Consider the following 19,793-nt stretch of genomic DNA (forward strand, 5'->3'; position numbering starts at 1 on the left):
CCGAAGCCCCACCCGGGCCCGCACCTGAGCGGCTCCCACTGCTGCAGACCCTCGGGGCCCTGTCCCGGCTGAGCCGGCAGGTGGCTGGCCCCAGGGCTGGCCCTGGTCGTCCTACACACCTGGTCTCACGAAGTCCCGCAGCCGCGCGGATGCAGGGCCCAAGGGGGGTGCAAGGCACCCCTGCGCCGCAGGCCCCTTCCTGCGCAGGCACAGGAAGCCTCGGTGTCCTGGGGCCACGGTAACAAGGCAGTTTCACTGGGTGGCGGGCCAAAACTCTAGCCCATCTGGTGGGAGGAGAGGGTCCAGACCTAACGAAGTTCAGGTTCTCAAACTATGCCAGTGATGGGTACACACAATTGCCACGGAGTGCTGGTAGGAGCCTTAGTGGCCTGGCCTCTCTCCCCCTCCAGGGGGTCAAATTCTCTGTGAGTTAGTCCAGCTGTGGGTGTTGGACCAGAATAAACACAATCGAGAACCATCAGCATGAAGGGGATGTGATAGCAGAATTAGAACACCACAAATGGCAGATGCGAGTGTATTTTGGAACTGATAAGTGGGTCAAACGCACTGGGAGAAGTCAAAAATGGAGCTGTCGGTTTTCAGTGCTTGCCAAGGACTTGTTCCTGGTGCAACAAAGTGTCACGGGAATTCGTGCAGTCGAAACACACAGAAGAGACCCTCACGGGACGGAAGGCAGACGTCAGCTCGCAGCATCAGCCAGCTCGTTTCTTGTGACTCTGGGAAAGCTGTGGAGGAGGCATGAATCAGGAAACCTAGAAGCGGGAGTCCATGGTCCTTCATCCAGCCCGGAAATTTCCTTATCGTGGGGCTGCGGCAGGTGATTTCTGGAAGTCCGTGGGCTGGACGGCAGTGTGTAGCACGGTCAGGGCTACCGACGCAGCAAAGGTGCAGGCACCCCACCATCCCAGCGAAGCGCGCCCTATCCACCTCCCCGGGGCCCAGCTCCTGGCCCGGCAGTGGCCCCACGGCTGACGGGCTTCCCGGCATCGGGGATGGAGGACCTGTGGCCTTGCAGAAGGCCTGGCTCCGTCAGAGCAGGCGACCGGGAGGGCGGGCCGACCTTCATGCTTTACAAGCTCAAGTCGTGAGGCCAGACATCTTGCCGGCTTGCTGACCACCAAACTGTCATTTTGGATTACCCTCCACTTTCCAGTCCTCCTGGGTTTGTGTCCATCTTCCTTCTGTAATCTTCACATTTCAAGTCAAGGTTTGCGGGAAAACGGCGGCTACCAAAAGGAATTTGGAAATGTGCGTGAACCTGGAAGGCTACAGCCCGCGCTGGGCAGACTGGGCACTGGAGCTGGCCGAGCGGCACAGCCTGGCGTGGACGAGGGAGCCACCCACTGCCCGTGCAGGAGCGTGGTGCATGGTCCCAGGGCTGAGAGATGGCATCCTGGGACAGCCGGCCTATGTTCAGCCTCAGTGTCCATCCGCTGGGCTCCCGGGGGCTTTCCTCTTGTTCTTGGGGTTTTCTCCTCTCCACCCAGGATGCGCAAGGTCATGGCCATGACTCCACGGGCACGTGGGGTCCTTCGTGAGGCTGCTGGGTCCCATCCTCTAGCCCACGTGGGGCGGCTCCCCAACCTCCACCTTGATGTGCAAATTCACCTTCCTTTTACCTTCTTGGTGGACCCTCCAAATTTTGGAGGGCTTTTGTAAAACGTCAGGAAGACTTGCAGGCTACTTCTGTCCTCTGGACTATTATGATCCACCCTGAGTCCATTTTGAGGGAAGAAAAGGTAATTTAGGGGAGGAAACACATCTCAAAATATTGTCCAACCCCCCATGTGAGGGATCCATGCTGAGACAATGCTTTGATCCCTAAAGCGGGTTTGAGGTAACAGCAAGTCCGTAAAAGCGCCTCCCACAGGACATGCCCCAGGGAACGGCTGCAGGACCCGCCCCATAGCTAGGGCGCAGCGCTTGATGTGATGTTCTCCCTCTCAGACACTCCTCATTTTGAAATAACGATGCCCCTTTGTAAATGCTCTCTTCTTTCCCCGCGCCCACCTCCCCTCCCCTGTGCGCACACGCTAAGTTCTTGGGTCATTTCTCCACACTTTATTTTATTCATGAATCATGAAATAATCTGGTTACATTAAAAGAGATTCCAGTTACCTGCTTCGTATGGACAACTGGTACTCCCCCAGTGTGCAGCCTGCACCCCAGTACCCCAGTCCGGACGGACATGCAGGCGCTCCCCGAGAAGCACGCCAGCCTCCCTCTCTGCTCTGGACGCCCGCGGTGGTGCCCGCCTGGCGCCTGGTTGGGGCCGAAGCTGCTGGAAGCCAGGGTCTCCTGAGCGCCCCCATGGCCCCCCAGCCCAAGGAAGCACCTGCTTTCTGCCCTCCTGGACCCTCTTCCCTTATGCTGGCAGTTTCAAACTCTGACTGGCCACCACACACATGTGACACACATGTGTATGATGGAACCAAAGGCCCGGCAACAGCACTTTCCTGGCTGGGTGGCTGTGCTCCCATGGCCATGATCCACTCCGGGGGATGCCTCCTCCACCAGAGTCGGCTGTTGGAGAGATGCTACTCAGTGATCCACGGAGCCCAGTGCCGCGGCGGCTCTGTTCCAGACTCTGTTCCTGGCTCGGAGGCCTTTATCTTCACCAGTTGGGTTCACGTGTCCAGTCAGCAAAGGCACAGCCAGGGCCGCCACGAGCTGGACGGCTGTGCCTCCCGGGTGCTCCCGGCCCAGCAGCACCAGCCCTGCCTGGAAATGTGTTAGAAACACTCATGTTTAGGCCCCAGTCCCGACCGATGGGACCCGGACTCCGTCTGGGCAGAGCCGTGCTGGGTGGACAGCTCCCAAGTCGTCCTGGACTCGTGGATGCCCCTGGGCGTCCCCCCGGACCCGTCTGTGATGCAGCCACACCCGCCACAGGTCAGGCGCTTTCGGGTCGCTCCCTACGCCACGTCACCCCTGCCCTGGGACTAGCGCCTCAACACAGGCCGTCAGAGAATCTTTTGTGGCTCGTGAGCATCCTGTGGAGGAGGTGACAAAGGCTGACCGCCACCGGGTAGGTGCTAACGGGCTGCTTGAGAAGCACCTGGCACACACACCTGGGCGCCCGCCCCCGGGCGCACCCCTAGGTGCACAGGAACGCTTCTGTGTCTACCTGCAGGAGTCAAAGACCCCGAGGCCGCATGTGAGGAACCCCTGCCTCTTCCTCCGAAACTGTTCCGTGGTGACAATGTTGGGACACGGCTGGCAACAGAAGCACTTTGCAGCGTCTTCATGGAAGGGATGGTCACAGAAGGTGAGAATGTCTGCCTCAGACTCGGCATCAGGATGAGTCAGAAACACGTGGTTGAGTGAAAGACCACAGGACGCAGTGCTTCTGTGAAAGCGTTTGCGCCCCTAACGGCTCCTCAGAGAAGGAAGTGAGCACCGGCGGTGAGCTCTGAAGGGCCGGGGAGGCAGGGCGAGGGGCCTGGGGGGGGTGGGGTGGGGGCGTCCCAGCAGCGACAGTTTCCTGTGGCGACCACACCCACGCAGACGCGGCCTGCATGTGAGAAACAGCTCGTGGCAAGGTTTCTAAAGGCAGCGAGGATCCTCACAGCAAGCAAGTGGGATGTGGGCGCATCGGGCTCATCCTAATAAAGGCCTGCCCCTGCCCTCCCGCAGGCACGTTCACCCCAAATTTCTACATAATGTGCACATCATGTTTCTTGATTCTTCACGCTGCATTCAAAGGCAGGTGCCGGCAGGCCCCCCAGGCAGGGGGGTCAGGGTTCAGCCCGAGCCCCCATGAGCTCCTGGAGCAGCTGGGGACGGACCCTGCCCTCGACCCATGCCCGCTGGACCCCTCAGCACATCCCTCCCTTGCACGGTCCATCCCTAAAGCAAGCAAAGCAAAAGGCCTCTTCACTCTGGCCAGGTGAGGGAGGCCAGAGGCCTGCAGGGCACTAGGCCCTACTTACCCTCAGGAAAGACATGCCTCGCTCTGTCTGGATGAGCTGATGGAAACGGGACCAGCCGATTTCTCCACCCGTCTTGTGTGCAGGGGGCACAGACTTTCCACAACCAGCCTTGAGGCCCAGTGCTGGCGAAGGCGCCGCAGCAAGAGGCCTCCTGAAGCCGTGGACCTCGGCCCCGGGCAGCCAGGAGGAGGAGGGAGCCGGTGTGTGGCCGGGTGCCATGGGTGGGCCGGGCTCAGTGACTCCCCAGATGAATAAGGACGTATGGAGGGGCCGGGGCTGCCACCAGGCACGAGGAACAGAGAGCTCTGGGGCCCCGGCCCACAGGTACAGGCAGTCTGGACTGGGAGCCACGGAGCGGCGGGGGCGCCCTGACCTTCATGCCGAGGGCCAAGGGCCGGCAGCGGCCGTGTTCCAGGGGGATGGGGAGCCGGCAGGAGTCCCGGAGTCGGACACCGGAGCAGCCGCCCACCCTAGGGAGCCCGCACGCCCTGGCCTCTCCTTCGTCATCTTCACCTGCGTGCCCCTCACCTGTCACCTGCCCGAGCCCGGGGGGGGTCTCGGTCTCGCCGGGGACCACAACCCCACCGCACCTGCGCCCTGCAGGTTCTGGGCACCCAGGCTCCTGCGCCTGCCCTGCATCAGGTGCCCATGGCCCGGGAGCCATGGGGGAGGCTGCCTCACACGCTGACTTTCTGACCACGAGCACCTGCTAGCCCAGCACCCCGCACTGCTCCTGGGCACCCCCAACCCGCCTGCTTTCTCCCGAGTGGTTGGCTGTTCCCCGGTGCATCCCGTGCACTCCGCCTCCACTCTGCACTCTCCCCTGCCGGCCCTGCTCATGGTCAGTGATGCATTAATGTTCTCCTCTGTCTGTCGCATAAGCAAACCAAGCAAGCGTCTCTCCCAACTGACCTCCCATGGAAGATCTCCAACAGCCATGGCTCTCAACCTTCCAGCCAGATGGTGCTGCACATCCTCCTCCGGTTTCCCTCAGGCCGAATGCAGCTCCTCCACGTGGGGCTGCAGGCCTCCATCCTGCTCCCCACGCCCAGCAGAGCGCCAGGACACAAAGGATGCGGGTACCTACCTCCCAGAGGCTTAGGGCACGACTCGGACCCAGGGAAGGGGGGAGGGCCGTGCGAGGGCGCCAGCAGGTTGGGACGCGTGCGATGCGTGTGGGGCCCAGAGGCGGGAGGAGCTGGGGGTCGGGCGAGCACTCCTGGTGTGATGATGGGTGACCGCCCAGGTGACGTGTGCTGGGGACTGGGCGAGGCGCTCGCTGTCAGCAGGTGGCGTCCCCACCTGCCCCTCTGGTCCTTAGCCCTGCATCTCAGATGTCAATCCGCAAGGAACAGACTCAAACCGGACACCAAGTTTTAAATTCCAGGTGAGGACATCACTGCGGGGCTGGTTGGCGAGCACAATTTCCTCCAGCCAGCGACCGAAGCCGGGCTCCGCCGTACACAGAGGAAACGCTGATGGCCGCAGGGGCAGAGAGGGGAGAGCTGAGCTCCCCAAGGCTGGATGAGGAGGGGAGAGTGAGGGACAGGGCCGTGGAGGGCTCTGTGGCCTCACTGTGCGGCGGGGGCGTGGGTGGTGGGCCCTGAGAGGGGAGCGGAAGGTGAGGAGGCCTCGTCCGGGGGCTGGGGTCTTCCAGAGGTGCGTCCTCTTGGCGTCTCGACTCAGCACTCTCTCACGGTGATGCTACCTCCGTGCTCTGGGGAAAACCGTGTCACACAATCCAACACAATTTCTCGAGCTCCTGGCTCTGCCCGCAGGTGCTGGGGATCCAAAGTGAAAGAACGGGAAGAAGAGGCGCCCCAGAGGCCGCCGCGCGCGGATTCCGCCTGCCGGGCAAGGTGGACACGCACAGCTGAGAGCGAGCGTCCTGTCCACATGTCCACACCCAGCGGTTTGGAGGGACGGGCACTCACGTGCTGAGAAATGAATGAAACCAATGCTGTATCACTTCTCCGCCGATTCCCTGCGGACCGGAGGCAGCTCGCTTCCTCCCACAGAGCGTCAATCACACGGGCACATCTGCGGTACGTCGTCGTGCACGAGGCGGCCTTCCCTCTGCTGTGAGGGCTCTGGTCAGACTGCTAGGCTCCTAAAGCCCATCTTGACAGGACACTGCGCTCACAGCGCCCCTCGGGGAAATCTGTAAGGATCAGACCTTCCAGCCCTGGGTTCTCCGAAATGGGCCATATAGGAACCAAAATATACTTTAAAAATCAAAGTTACAACTTAGGCTTTGCAAATAGCATCGTATTAACATGGTCTCTTAGAGAATGATGTGGCAAGGTACAAATCATCCTAACTTTTGAAAATTGTCAAAGATTAGTTTAACATGAAAATCTAACAAAAATTCCAATAAATTTCAATTAATTCCTCTCTTCATGAATGGTCTTTATTAAAGCATGCATATTCTTGTGATTCAAAACAAGTATTTTAAAAGAATGACATATTTAATAAACTGACATGAATGTTTTATTTAAAATTATTGTAATAAAAACAAATAGACATTTAGAAGATATTTGTCATTTTAGAAAACAGACAGGAAGGACTAAAGTAACTTTCCAAACTCACTGCCAGAATTAAAATTTCATATCACAGAAATGTTTAATAACAAATATTGACCAACAGATTACAACACAAAAGTCGAATAAATAAAAAAACCTTTCTGATTTTTTTTACCAAAAAATCATGAACTGATGAAGTAACAATAGAAAGTTAACAATTTCAGAAAAAAAGGCACATCCAGGCAAAACAGTCAAGGTGATCTGTAAAATGCAGCGTTATATTTATACTGCGCATGATCAACTGAATGCAATAAATTACTCTGGAAGACCCGAAGCTACGGCAGGAAGTCGGCACGCTGGGCAGACGGGGAGCCCCTCCCACGGAGCGCTTTGTCCCCGAGGTGAAGGGGTCTCACTTCTGAAGCCGTGTATCCCTGTGGCTGCCCTCAGAGACTCGACCGTCTCTCTGGCCGAGGTGCACACCTCGTGATGGCGGCTCTCCACAGCACCGGGGCCAGCAAGAGGCTGAGTGTGGTCACACTCAGGATGAGGAGGTACACCTGCAACAAGTAAGGCTGACAGTGGTCACACGCAGGACTAGAAGGTGCCCTTGCACACCCCCCAGAGCCACGGGCACATGGCCCTGTGGATGGGAGGTGCAGGGAGATGTGGGCCCTGATAGAAACTGGTGCCCATGGGCCCACCCCGCGGCCTCAGTGCAGGTCTGGGACGGGGCCTGTGCACAGACATCACTCCTTACCCATGATTTCTCCACAGTCGAGATGCATCCTGTCTTCCTCACACTCACGGCTACGGGGGAAAAGCACTGAATTCTGAGTGCTTACAGCATGTCCCATGCACTAAGAGGAGCTTCTATAGTCCCTTGGCCCAAATTAGGGGGCAGGTGTGCAGAACCGGATACTGGAGGCATCTTGTGGTGTGGGGGGGGTGTCTTACCAGCAACAGGGTGCCCCAGGGAGGGATGCTCGCTGTAAGGGGGCAGGAGGCAAACCCCCGCCCTGGTTCAAGGACCCGCCCGACACATTCACACACACTTGCACAAAAAGGGCAAAACAAAATCAGATGCAGAAGGGTGCTGGGGATCCAGTTAGGTTTGAGTAGAAACTACCATTCATGAGCTTGTGTGTCCACAAACGCCCAACTTGAGAGCACCCGTTTCTAAGCTAGAACCATGGGTGTGGTGAGCCGGTCCCCATGGTTACGAGTCTGGGGAAAGCGTGTGCGGTCTCCTGTCTGCTCCTATACCATGACCGGGTATTTATCCATTTATCCACAGCAGAGTCCCGTTAATGTCCACCCTGCTTCCACTGAAGCAGTGACATCACCGGTCCTCAGCTCACGGAGGGCTCCCACTGGCCCTGCTCTAAAGGACATTAGCTCTTACCACGGTGGACCACAGACTGTGGCTCACTGACCCCTGGTGTGGGGGTCACCGCCAAGCACAAACGTCCTGCTTGTCAAGTGTAAAGTGACGACCAGGGGTCATCAGACGATATGCATCACGTTCTAGTTCAAAGGGCGAACGAACAAAACTAGAGAGGAGGACAAGACAAGTGCACGGCCGTGGGGGGTGGGTGTGTGCACCCGGCACATGCAAGAAAGCCAGGCCCAGGATGGAGGGGAAGGAGGCAAACGGGGGGCAGAGGGCGCACCTTCCAGGCGCCACGCAGAGGGCCCAGCGCCCTGCAGGCTTAGAGCTGTGGTGGGGGAAGGAGGAGCTGATCAAAGAAGCCCCAAACTTTGGTATATACTGATACTCAGGAAAAACCTCGGTGTATTTTATACACAGGAAGCCCTGCCATAGTCCTATTAAAGTTTTCGCTCCAACTCCCTAAAATTTGGAGACATGGTGTCTTCGGAAGCACTTGTCACAGCAACCCACACTCACCTTTTACGTGTAAGGCAAATGTTACAAAGTATTTCGTGAAAAAACCCCAAACAAACCAGGGACTTTCACAACATTCCAGCTCTGCCTTTTCAGTGGTTTCGGGGGTCAGACCCGAGTGCGGGGGCGCCGCTCACAGACACGGTCCCAGGAAGGCCGTGCAAAAACCAGCGGGGGCGCCTTAAGATTTAGTTCTTCCACCAGATGCGGGAGGTGACCCGGCAGCGTCAACAATGACGTTAGTCGTCCGCGCCGGGGGAGAGGCAGAGCGCCGGCCCCGCACCAGCTGCGCAGCCGCGGGGCAGCACACTCAGACGGCGAGGGGGGGGGGGGGATGCGGGCGGGGGGGGGCGGGATGCGGGCCGGGTTCCCCGACCACACGCACAACACGCGTGCGGACTCACCTCCCGAGAAATGATACCAGCTCTGCGTGCTCTGCTCCCCAGGACAAAAGAGAGCTCGCTGACCTGCGCCAGCCCCGCGGCCACGATCCACTTGACGTACTGGCTGCTCTTCGGCAGGAGGAGGGACAAGACCAGAGCTGCCAGAGCAAACTGCGAGAGCGGCCCGTTACCGCCTCGCCCGGGCCGGCCGGCCGGGCAGAAAACACACAGGAGCCCTCGCTGGACACCCTGCGGAAACGCACGGAAGCACCGAAGGGACACAGAGGGACAGCAAACCACGCCGAACAACGTAAAATCAAGGGTTCAGGTTCACTAGCAGATAGCTAGGTCTTCCCCCCAAACTAAGCCAACAGCAGTAGGTAGCAGGCAGCGCTCAAGAAGGACATTTTACTTTCTAACGAGAGGACGGTAGCTCTCTCACGTAGGCAAAATCTAGAGGTGAGCGGTCCAGAACCCGTGGGGCAAGTGCAACAATTATCAGGGATTCGGATTCCTTCCAGTCGAAGTATTTTAAGTCAGGGGCGCCTGGATGGCTCCGTCGGTTCAGTGTCCGACTCTTGGTTTTGGCTCAGGTCCTGATCGTGGGTCGTGAGATCGAGCCCCACATTGGGCTCCATGCTGGGCGTGGAGTCTGCTGCGTGAGATTCTCTCTCCCCCTCTCCTTCTGTGCCTCCCCACCCCAATTAAAAAAAACTAATATTTTAAGTCAACTTTTCTAATCTACAAAGCCAGACAGCTACTGAGCAGGCAATCAGACCCTGAAATGAATGTTAACACAGGCAACTCAAGCACCTGCAGTCATGGAGGACAGACAGCGATGAGGTCATCCTCTGCAGCTGTTAAACCGGACTTTTGTGAGGCATTCCGACAGGCACGGGCGCCCCACAGCCCGCCCCCACGGCCCGCCCTGGGCATGACTTCCATCTGGCTGTTCCTGAGTTATACCCTTTTATAATAAACCACTGATTTAGTGGGCAAAAGTATTATAATAATTTCAAAACGTATAAACAACGAACTGTACGTGAGCGCAGGTTGCTAGCAGAGCTCGGGAGGAACGTCCAAGTGCAGGGGCCTCCCGGGACATCCAGAAGTTGCTTCTCCTGGCCCAGCTTTCGTAACTCCCATTTCAAACATACCCAATTCTGAGACAAATGAAGGAAAACAAACCCAAAGGCCCCGGTCCTACCCTGCCCCGTCCTAAGACTGCTGGGAGGCAAGAGGGGTTCAGGGTAAGTGGTGCTGTTGGAGCTTTGCGGACTCAGCGTCCTATGGGTAGAAAGTTAGGCTCTGTGACACATAAACCAAAAATGACAGGAATTGTACCAAAAGCGAAGCACCGAGGAGAACCCGTACCTTCATGATCACCACCGACAGCGTGAGGACCATCAGGATGGTGAGCTCGTACACCACGAAAGTGGGGAACACGTGAAGGCCTGTTAGGGAAAGGACAGACAAGGTCATTCTCGCAGGCCCACCCGCCTCATCCTCAACCATGAGTCCTCGATGCTCAGGCTTCCTTCTTTCCTTGCCTTACACGAGGGCACCCCGTCCGGCTCACACTGGCCCCTGCTGCTGGTGGCTCTGAGCCGGCTCGCCGCAGGGACAGCGGCCTGGGTGCCCAGGGCCACCCTCCACCAGACTTCACTTCCAGGACTTGGCCAAATGGCATGGCAGGCAGCGGCTAAGTGATTTTCCTTTGTGAAAACGTTCTGTGTGAGGTGCAGACACCTCCCGGGGCCTGGAAACAAGGGGGGAGAAGCCTGGCCACTCGCGGCTGCTTGCTGCCCTGGCGAAACCACCGAGAACGATTTTCCCACTGCGGTCAGTGCCTACTGGGAGTGTGCCAGGGACGAGGGATGAGGGGTGGGTGCTGGTGGGCCCCTCCTCGCTCAGTGGCCGGACCCACACCTCTAGGGAGGGCACCTGGAGCTCACGTTGGGGCAGGGACACACCTGTTTGACTCAGAAACACAAACTCCAGAACCCCCGTGCTCACAAGATAGCCTTCTCGTCCCTGGAATTCGGCAGCATCTGCCCGTGGGGGCCTGCTGACAAGCACCTGCCCCAACCTCCTTCCTGGCAACGTCCCTCTTCCTGGGTCTGCCTCGGCCACCTCCCCAACCTGCAGTGTCCCGAGCCCTGACGACCCCCCAGCACTATGGGTGCAGACCAGCTCATCACACTGTCACCCGCAGTCGGAAGTGACCAGTGTGGGCGCTCCTGTGCACACATCCCCAACCTGGCCCATTGCACGGACCTGCCTGGGGAACAGTGGCCCCCGCCCGCCCGCTTCCCCACCAGGCACACTGACGGCTGTGTCGCTGACTTACTTCGAAGCTCAGGGGCCTCCCTCTCCCGAGGATAAGCGTGCATCAGGCCCAAGCACGCAGGCCAGACGGCAGAGGCTCTCCACTCTGAGGGTGGAGACACTGCTCACTCGGACCTCCGTGCGGCGAGCAGAGCACCGTGTACACAGATCCACACTGGCGCACCTGCCACACACACTTCTGACAAAAGGCACACGAGCCGCTGTAGTTTTCCTGCTTACGGACATTCAGTCATTCGTCCTCCCAACAGATACCGGCCATGTCCCTGGGACACGGGCTCTGCACGCCCATGTCAGGTCCACCACGAACAAAGCATGGACCCTGGCACACCTCCTGACCTCTCTCTGCAGATGTGGGAAGCAGAACATGGCACACGGTCTGTCAATCATCACTAGCCCCACAGTCACCTCGCATGTGCACTAGGCCCACAGGTGTCAACGTGAGCCATCACACCCCAGATGGGCCCACGACAGCCTCCAGGGCGCCTCCAAGAATGAGGATGGGCAGTGCCCACTTCAGAATTCCTGTGTCCCAGGAAGGGGGATCCGAGAGGATGAAATCCTTGTTGAAAAGTCTATAACAAGAAACATCACATGATTGGCCTCATCCATAAGACAAGGAGTGATGGGAGATTAGTTGCTGTGGTTGTACAGGATGGAGTGGGGGCCGCACAGGCCCGGTCGCCCCCACTCCTTTCTGCCTCTGGAGCTGCCATGACCGCGCTGCCTCCAGTTCAGGTGCTGAGGCCACAAGCCCGTGTGACTGCACCTGGAGATGGCTTCCAGGGGGTACTGAGGGCGATGAGAGGCCACGGGGTGGGTGCCTGAGCCCGCAGGACTGGTGTCCTCGTAAGGAGAGGAGGGGACACGGAAGTCCCTTCCTCTGTCTCTGGGTGTCTGTCCCCGAGTGCGCTGTGTCCCGGGAAAGGCCGCACGGGGACCCAGCAAGCAGGCGGCCATCTGCAGACCAGGAAGAGGCTCCGTCAGCGCTGCCGCCGCCCGCATACCAGCATCCATTCTGGCAGCATGAGCCACAGCTCAAAAGCCTCGTCAACACAACACAGGGGAGGGCGGCTCCATCAGTGAAGTGTCTACCTTCAGCTCAGGTCATGATCCCAGGGTCCTGGGATCAAGCCCCGCGTCGGGTTCCCTGCTCCACGGGGAGCCTGCTTTTCCCTCTCCCACTCCCCCTGCTTGTACACGTGCTCGCTCTCTCTCAAATAAAATCTTAAAAAAAATGCAGCACAAAGGGATGGGTACAGTGGTGTTTCAGTGACATGGGATTTATGAAGTCAGGTACCAGCTGATTGTGATGAGGAGCAGAGCCTGCGACGCCTGGTCTAGCAGGAGGAACACGGGGGCTGAGGGTCGCACTGCCGCCCACCACCACATGGGCCTGGGGCCTTGCTGCCCTCTGAGGGTCCCTCCACCTGCACCGAATCCCCACCCCGATGCCCTCCAGGGCCAGTGCCGGCCACTGCTGCCTCTGCATTCAGCCCCCTGGCGGGGGGCCCTCCTTCACTCTGGGCCCCAAACTGCCCTTTGCTGGTCACACTGCTCTCACTGCTCAGAGCTCAGCCAGGGCCCTCAGTGGCCCCGTTGTGGTGTTGGGACCCCAGGGTCACTGCCCCTGCCTGGGACTGACTGCGGCCAGTGGGCCTTCCACGCAGTCTCCCGGCTCCGCGGAGCCTGACACAGGGCAGGGCTCAGGGACCGGGTTCATGGGCACATCCCCGAGGCGTCGTCTCAAACAGACCACTTCTGTGTTGCTTAGAACCCCAAGGAGAAAGACTCTGTCCCGAGCAGTGGAGTGCACACGTTTCTCAGCTGAACGCCCTTCGCATGCTGAGTGTGAAGAACGAAAGCAAAAACACATACGGCTCTGTCCTCGTTAGACATCTTTGATCTCGGCAGGTCAAGAACCCTAACCTGAGAAAGAGTTCAGCAAGCCTGTCTGTTACATAACACATCTGCAGGATTTTCATTTCTAACCAGCACACACTCCATGCAGCCCTGCATGCAGGACACGAGCCACACGCATGTCAGTAAGATGCGGCCCCGGGAGGAACGTGGCCTGGGACCCAGTCAGAGGGAGCTTGCCCCTGTCGGCCTCATGGGTCCTTGTCTGGAGAAGTGATGGACGGAAGGGGGCGGGCAGGAAGGGGGCAGGAGGGACAGAGACAGACCCAGACACAAGGACAGAGGACAAGGGACGGGCAGGGGACGGACAGGAAAGGGGGCAGAGCAAGGGGCACGTGTTGGCGAGAAGGTTCTCTTGGAACACCGCGGACACCTGTCACTAACGCAGCTGCAAAGGGTCTTATCCCGCCGGGTGATGGGCGGTCTCCTCACTCTGCATTCTACTCTCAGGACCGGCTGCCCTGTGCTCCTCAACGTTCTCGGGCTCGCTGGGGCCGTGCCGAGCCCATCAGCGAGTGTGGGCGTGGTGCCTGCTGGGTGGCCACTCTGGGTGGAGGGCAGCAGAGTGCATGGACGTGCCAGGTGGAGGGGCACCCGACGCAGGGGCACTTACACGGCGGTACACCTCGACATAGCAGCTTAACTTTTTGGTACCAAAATTAACCTTTCCTCCCAAATGTCCCATTTTGGTGCTGACTCTAGGTTGCTAACCTGCTGGGCATCTATACGTTTCCCATGGAGTCGAAAGTGGGGGTCACCCTCCCCGAGGGCATCTGAGTGCCCCCAGAGCACGGCCGCCGATCAACAAGTTAGTGTCCCCGAGTGCACATTTTCCCTCTTTTCAGTAAGATTTCTCTGCGGACCCCAATTTTTATGGAACTGTTCTTGCTGAATAAAAAGAAATATGTAAGCAGGTCACAGAAGTCACGTGCATCCGTCCCACAAACACCGCATGAGCGTCCTCACGTGAACGAGAGGGGTTACCTATGGACGCGAAGAAGATGATGACCAGGAAGTCACGGATGGGCTCGGTGTAAGACACGACCTCCTCAGTGACCGCGTGGCCTTGGGAAGAGATGAGCGCTCCGGCCAGGAAGCAGCCCAGCTCCATGGAGATGTCCAGCAGCTCCGTGACCTGGACGAGAGGGGAGGGCCGCTTGTCACTCACAAGTGCCACCGGAGACATCTCTGGCCAGGGGCGGGTTCACGCTCAAAGGCATGGCGCCATCACAGCAAAGGCCCATCTCGAAGTCCCCAGAGGGGCCACTGTGCGGACGAGCTGGGACATGCACAGCAAGCAAACGTTAGCTGAATCTGCCATATGGGGAGAAAAAAAATTAAAATATTTGAAGCAATCATTCAAAGTTTTGAATGACAATATTTTCAAAAATTTATTTTAAATATTTGTGGTAGATTTTCTTTACCTTGATTCAGTGAATAGCTCAACTATGGCAATAAAACATGTATTAATGTAAAAACTGTCCCCGTTTCCACCTGAAAGCACGTAGAGAAAGCGGACAGTCTGATGAGCGATGCCCGGAGAGAACAGGACCCCAGAGGGAAGCGCCAGCATGTTCAGCGGCCCGGACGCGGTACAAGTCAGGATTTGTTGGGCTTCTAATGACAGTTGTTAAATGCAAAGCTTCGGGTGGACTTCTTCACGAGGTGTTACTGACATAAAACAACTTGAAAGAAGTAGGTGTTTCTTATTCTGAGGAAGTAAAACTACACACAGAAGCCAGCAGCCAAAGAAAGAATGTTAAAGAAACACACTTCACAACAGCGCCAAAACACACCCAGCACCCGGGACAAGTCCCACAAGGGAATGCACGACCCTCACACCAAATACCAGAGAGCTCTGCTGAGAAAACACACGAGAGCCAGGGCGCACAGAGTACGCGCTCACAAGCAAGAGGCTCGCAGCCGTGAATGCACGAACTCTCCTCCCATGGGCCCTGAGTCCCTGCAGTGGCGTGTGAAAACTGACAAGCTGAATCCAAAACCCCACGCGGATGCTGGAAAGACTATGAAGATAGCTGGACAACCTGGACCGAGAAGGCTGCTGGGCACAGCACCACCAGCTGTAAAAGCAGGTGAGCCAGCAAGGGGACAGAGCGGAGAATCAGAAACACACAGGCAGACTCGCATGCTTGTGCTCACACACTCACGAAAGCACACATACACAATCACATATTCACATGCACGCTCACACCCACGCACTCATGCACTCGCGCTCACTCATGCAAGCACACACACACTCACACCCATGCACTTGTGCTCACATTCACACGCTCACGTGCTCACGCTCACATAAGCACACATACACATATACTCACATGCACACTCACACCCACGCACTCATGCTCACATGCACGCTCACACTCATGCTCACTCATGCAAGCACACGTGCACTCACACCCACACTGTGCTCACTCTCACACACACTTGTGCTCATTCACGCACCTGTGCTCACACACAAGCACACGTACACTCATGCACGCCCCCACCCATGCACTCATGCTCACAATCCCACATTTTCATGCACACTTGCGCTCACACTCATGCACTCACACGCCTCTTGGCTTCGGACAAGGTGACCCTGTGCCCCAGTGTGGTGTGGAGAGATACACGTGGTAACACGGATTCGTGTCCACAGCCCTATGCCATGTGCTCTACATGCCTCCAGACAGACACAGATCTAATGAGAAAAGCAAAGCAAAACGTCCCAGAGGACGACACGGGTACCTCTGGACCAGGGGAGGCAAAGATCAACGCAGGACCGAAAGAGTGCTATCCATACAAAATTCAAAACTTCGAAGACATGAAAATTAAGAACTTCTGGTTATTAAAAAATGCCATGGAGAGAGTGAAAAGTCACAGACTGGAAAATATCATCAAAAATATACGGAACAGAGAGTATCAGCCATAAAAGGAGCCAGTACGGAAACGTGCCCGCATGGATGGACCTTTACGGACGCCGCACCAGATCGGCAGACACACAGGCTAGTCCGTGCGCGCAGAAGGCAGGGGAGCGGTTACTACGGGCTGAGGGGTACAGGTGGGAGTGGGGGACTCGGGGTCTCGGGGGGGGGTGACAGAAATGTTCTGGCTGTGGCGTTGGTCGCACGGTGCTGGGAACGTGCTGAAAACCACTGACTTGTACACTTTAAAAGGGTTAAACAGCGGATTTTGTTATAGGAATTTCATTTTAGTAAAAAGAAAGAGAGACAAAAAATTTGTCAGAATATATAAAAAATTCCTACAAATGAGTAAGAGAAATAACCAAGCCAAAAGGAAAATGACCTGAGGGTTGACAGGCCAGCTCCAAGGAAGGTGTCCACACAGCTCACAGGGAAAGGCGAGTCAAAGCCCCAAGGAGACACCGCTAGCACCCAGCAGAGCGGCTGAAACCGCCCCAGTGCGGGGGAGGGTGCAGGGACCCCGGGCCCTCACACGGCGCCAGGGGTGGGCACGACTCGTTACCAGTTGTCCCGTGCACACCTCGGGCCAGTGAGCCGACTCCTACACCCCCCGCTCCCCCGTGAGCATGCGGGAGCGCGGGAAGAGCCGCTTTCTTCACAAGAGCCCTGAATGGGAACCAACCCTAATATCCAACCACAGAGAGGACAAACTGTGACACCGAGGGACTACCTCAGGTAACGGCAGTGCGTGAGCTCTAAGACCATCTGATGAGCAGATGCCCAGCACCTACCACGCGGGGACCCTAGCAGCTGCTCAGGAGGAAAACCGAACCCACAAATGCAGAACCAGTTGAACTTGCAGCGGCTGCGAAGACAGCATGGAAGGCATCCAGACAACACAATTTTGCCAGATGTTATTCTCAAAGAGAAAAATACTCCAGAATGGCTAAAGCAATGTAAAAAAAATTAAATAAGTCACACATGAGCAGCTTTGAGCAGAAGCAAATCTTAGACTTCTCCCAAGATTATAAAACACTAGTAGACAATTAAATCATATACAACATATACGAGGAAATAGTTTTTGTCACTTTCCTTTAAATTAAAATTAACCTTTTATTTTGAGTTAAGTGTAAATTCACTTGTAAGAAACAATCCAAGGAGATCTCATGACCCCTTGCTCGGCTTCCCCAATGGCAGCATCTTGCTAAGTCAGGCACAAGATCATAGCCGTGACAGGGACACAACACAGTGAAGACACGTGCACCTTTCTGTCACAAGGATCCCCCCCGCCCCCAATGCCTGGCAACCGGCAATCTTCCATTTCTGAAATTTTATCATCATAAACGTCACATAAATGGAACTACACAGTATGTGACCTTTGGGACCGGCTTTTCCTACTCAGGATAATTCTCTGGAGATTCATGTACTAGTTGTTTTAAACCTGGGTGGTCTTCGCTGGTGTGGACGGACCACAGCTGGTGGAAGCAGGCACCTGCTGAAGGACATCTGGGTGGTTTTTGGCTGCTATGGATACATAGCAGCTGTGGACACTCACACGTGAGCTTCTGTGTGAACCCGTCTTCACTTCTCTGGGGCCCGCGGTGAGCAGCGCCGCTGCGGGGCTGTGCGTGATGCTGGCACCATGGACTGTTTGTGGGGGTCTAACAGCACTCCCCATTCTCTCACAAGAAGCACATCCTTTAAATAAGGAGAAGGCTGCTTCTAAAAGGAACCTTCTATTTTCATTTTCAACTTTTTACCTTATGGCAAAAGAAGTTACACTGCTGACCAGCTTTGTCCTTGTCGAATAGAACTAACAATGGTTTTAAACTGCATTCTGACTTCAGATCCAGAGTCGTTTGGAAGTTTAAGACCGTGTAATGCTGGTGATGCTGGAAATCCATGTGGCTCTCAAGGCCACCCAGACCACCTGCAGTGCCACTTCAGCAAAGTGCGTAAGAGGGTGGGAGCAGGGCGCCTGGGGGGCTCGGTCGGTGGAGCGTCTGCCTTCGGCTCAGGTCATGATCCCGGGGTCCTGGGATCAAGTCCCGCATGGGGCTCCCTGCTCCGCGGGGAGTCTGCTTCTCCCTCTGCTCCTCCCCACCGCTTATTCTCTCTCTCGTTCTCTCTCAAGTAAATAAAAATAAAATCTTAAAAAAAAAAAAAAAGTATGGGAGCAAACAGGTTTAGCTTACTGTACTAATACTGAGCGGGTAGAGTGATGACTGGGCAGAAAATAAAAATACGACTGTGTGTTTCAAACATTTTAACTACTATTGAAATAAAAAGATAAAGAACTGATCATAAGCTTTCAGCGAACAGATTACAAGTCAGAGTATATAAATAATGGATATTTTGAGAATTACCATTAACATTAAAAAGATGAAGGCAGAGATTCCCAAGATAAGGATTTCTTTGTTCCCTTTGCTTTCCACGTGCAGCTTCCGGTAATATGGTCCAATGAGGTAAGTCTTTATAACAAGACACAGAAGAAAAGCGGCAGCTAGTGAGAAGAGAATCTGACCGACCAAAGCCAGGATCCGCAGGGTCTCCATGACAACACTAGGAGAGAAGAAACAAAGGTCATTTCACCTCCAAAACACATTTCCCTAACTAACACTCCATAAAATGGGCTTTCACTCATTTTTCTTTGATATGTTACAAAACAAATTTCCCAAATCACATTTTTATTTCCAAACACTAAAAACCTATCAATCACATTAATTCTAAGTAACTTGGTTCAATTTAAGTTATTTGGATCAAATATTGAAGCTGGCTGCTTTGCCGTCAGCTGTGAAACAAACACATCTTACAGGGTATGAGGACTCCTGGCCGCAGCTCAAACAGCTCCGTGACTGCTAACAAAATCCCTCACCAGGAACTAACGCCCACTGGGAATTCCTCCTGAGGCAACTGTCACCCTGCAGGCTCCGCACTGGAGGCACGGAGACAGAACCCCAGCGACCCGCAGCAAAATAGCTCCTCGTGGCCAAGCCAGAACTCCGAATTTCGTGTCTCTTTATGGAAGATAACTTAACTGCCTTAGTCTCAGAGAACAGGATTCTGTCCTAAGCTCTTTTTAGAATACGCTATTTACCTCGCAGAACGTATTCTTAAGATCACAGTCAAAAACTTTCAGAAGAAAGGCACTATTGCATGCTTATTTACAATGAGTATACATATTTTTTATTTAATTAATTTTTAAAAACTTAGTTCTCCATCATATTTAGGAAACTATTTAGTCTAGAATTCTGGTTAAAAGTTCCCAAGGGAAGAATACAGATCTGATCACTAGGAGAGAATGCATCATTGTAGTCAAAGCCTGAAGTAGCAGCTGTGCCACACGACTGATCACGTCGGGGGAAGGCTCCACGCAGGTTCACCAAGAGGGAGGCAGGCATGTGGACCCGGAGTCTGCAGCCCTGGCACGCCTGCACAGCGCGAAGCAGGCTGGGTCCACCTCACTCCCCGGCCAGTCTTTCCACCCCAGTCATGCGGTACCTGCCCTGGGCCCGGCACCCCGCACCCCTCCCCGAGGTGCCGTCACCTCCCCACACGGCTGCACTAACCTAATTGGTCTCGTGATGCTCCAGAGGCCAGAACAACCGTGGCAATACCAGACGAGCCCAGGTTTCGTGGCCCAGTGCAACTGCCCCCTCCCGCACCCACAGCAGCCTCTGTTCTCTGGAGGCCCACCTTCCCTCCAGCGGCAGGACCCGTGCACCGGGCCCCCACCTCGGGGGCTCCCCGCCACCCCATGGTGTCTTCTGTGTTTCCGACTCAGAGGCCTGCCAACCTGACGTGGCCGTCCATTGTCCGCCACTCCTCACACTACTCCGGTC

The 19,793-nt window shown here is 55.9% G+C and overlaps 1 protein-coding gene across 7 annotated transcripts in view; it reads right to left on the reverse strand.

Moving 5' to 3' along the window:
• Positions 1–2,606: 2,606 nt before the first annotated feature.
• Positions 2,607–19,793, reverse strand: part of TMCO3 (transmembrane and coiled-coil domains 3) — a 49,096-nt gene continuing 31,909 nt past the window's right edge. For 2 of the 7 annotated variants that reach the window (XM_027589698.2, XM_027589696.2), the window contains exons 10-16: positions 18,318–18,513; positions 14,015–14,165; positions 10,139–10,218; positions 8,786–8,935; positions 3,954–7,035; positions 3,149–3,535; positions 2,607–2,742 (exon numbers count right to left, since the gene is read on the reverse strand). In XM_027589698.2, coding sequence (XP_027445499.2) covers positions 6,922–7,035; positions 8,786–8,935; positions 10,139–10,218; positions 14,015–14,165; positions 18,318–18,513 — 691 coding nt within the window. In that variant the 3' untranslated portion in view covers positions 2,607–2,742; positions 3,149–3,535; positions 3,954–6,921. Of the gene's footprint in view, positions 2,743–3,148; positions 3,536–3,676; positions 7,286–8,785; positions 8,936–10,138; positions 10,219–14,014; positions 14,166–14,185; positions 14,345–18,317; positions 18,514–19,793 lie in introns of those variants that run through there. The other 5 variants (XM_027589700.2, XM_027589699.2, XM_027589701.2 and 2 more) reach the window with 5 other exon arrangements.

The sequence above is a fragment of the Zalophus californianus genome, chromosome 3, assembly GCF_009762305.2.
Source record: "Zalophus californianus isolate mZalCal1 chromosome 3, mZalCal1.pri.v2, whole genome shotgun sequence".
In the NCBI taxonomy this organism is placed as follows: Eukaryota; Metazoa; Chordata; class Mammalia; order Carnivora; family Otariidae; genus Zalophus; species Zalophus californianus.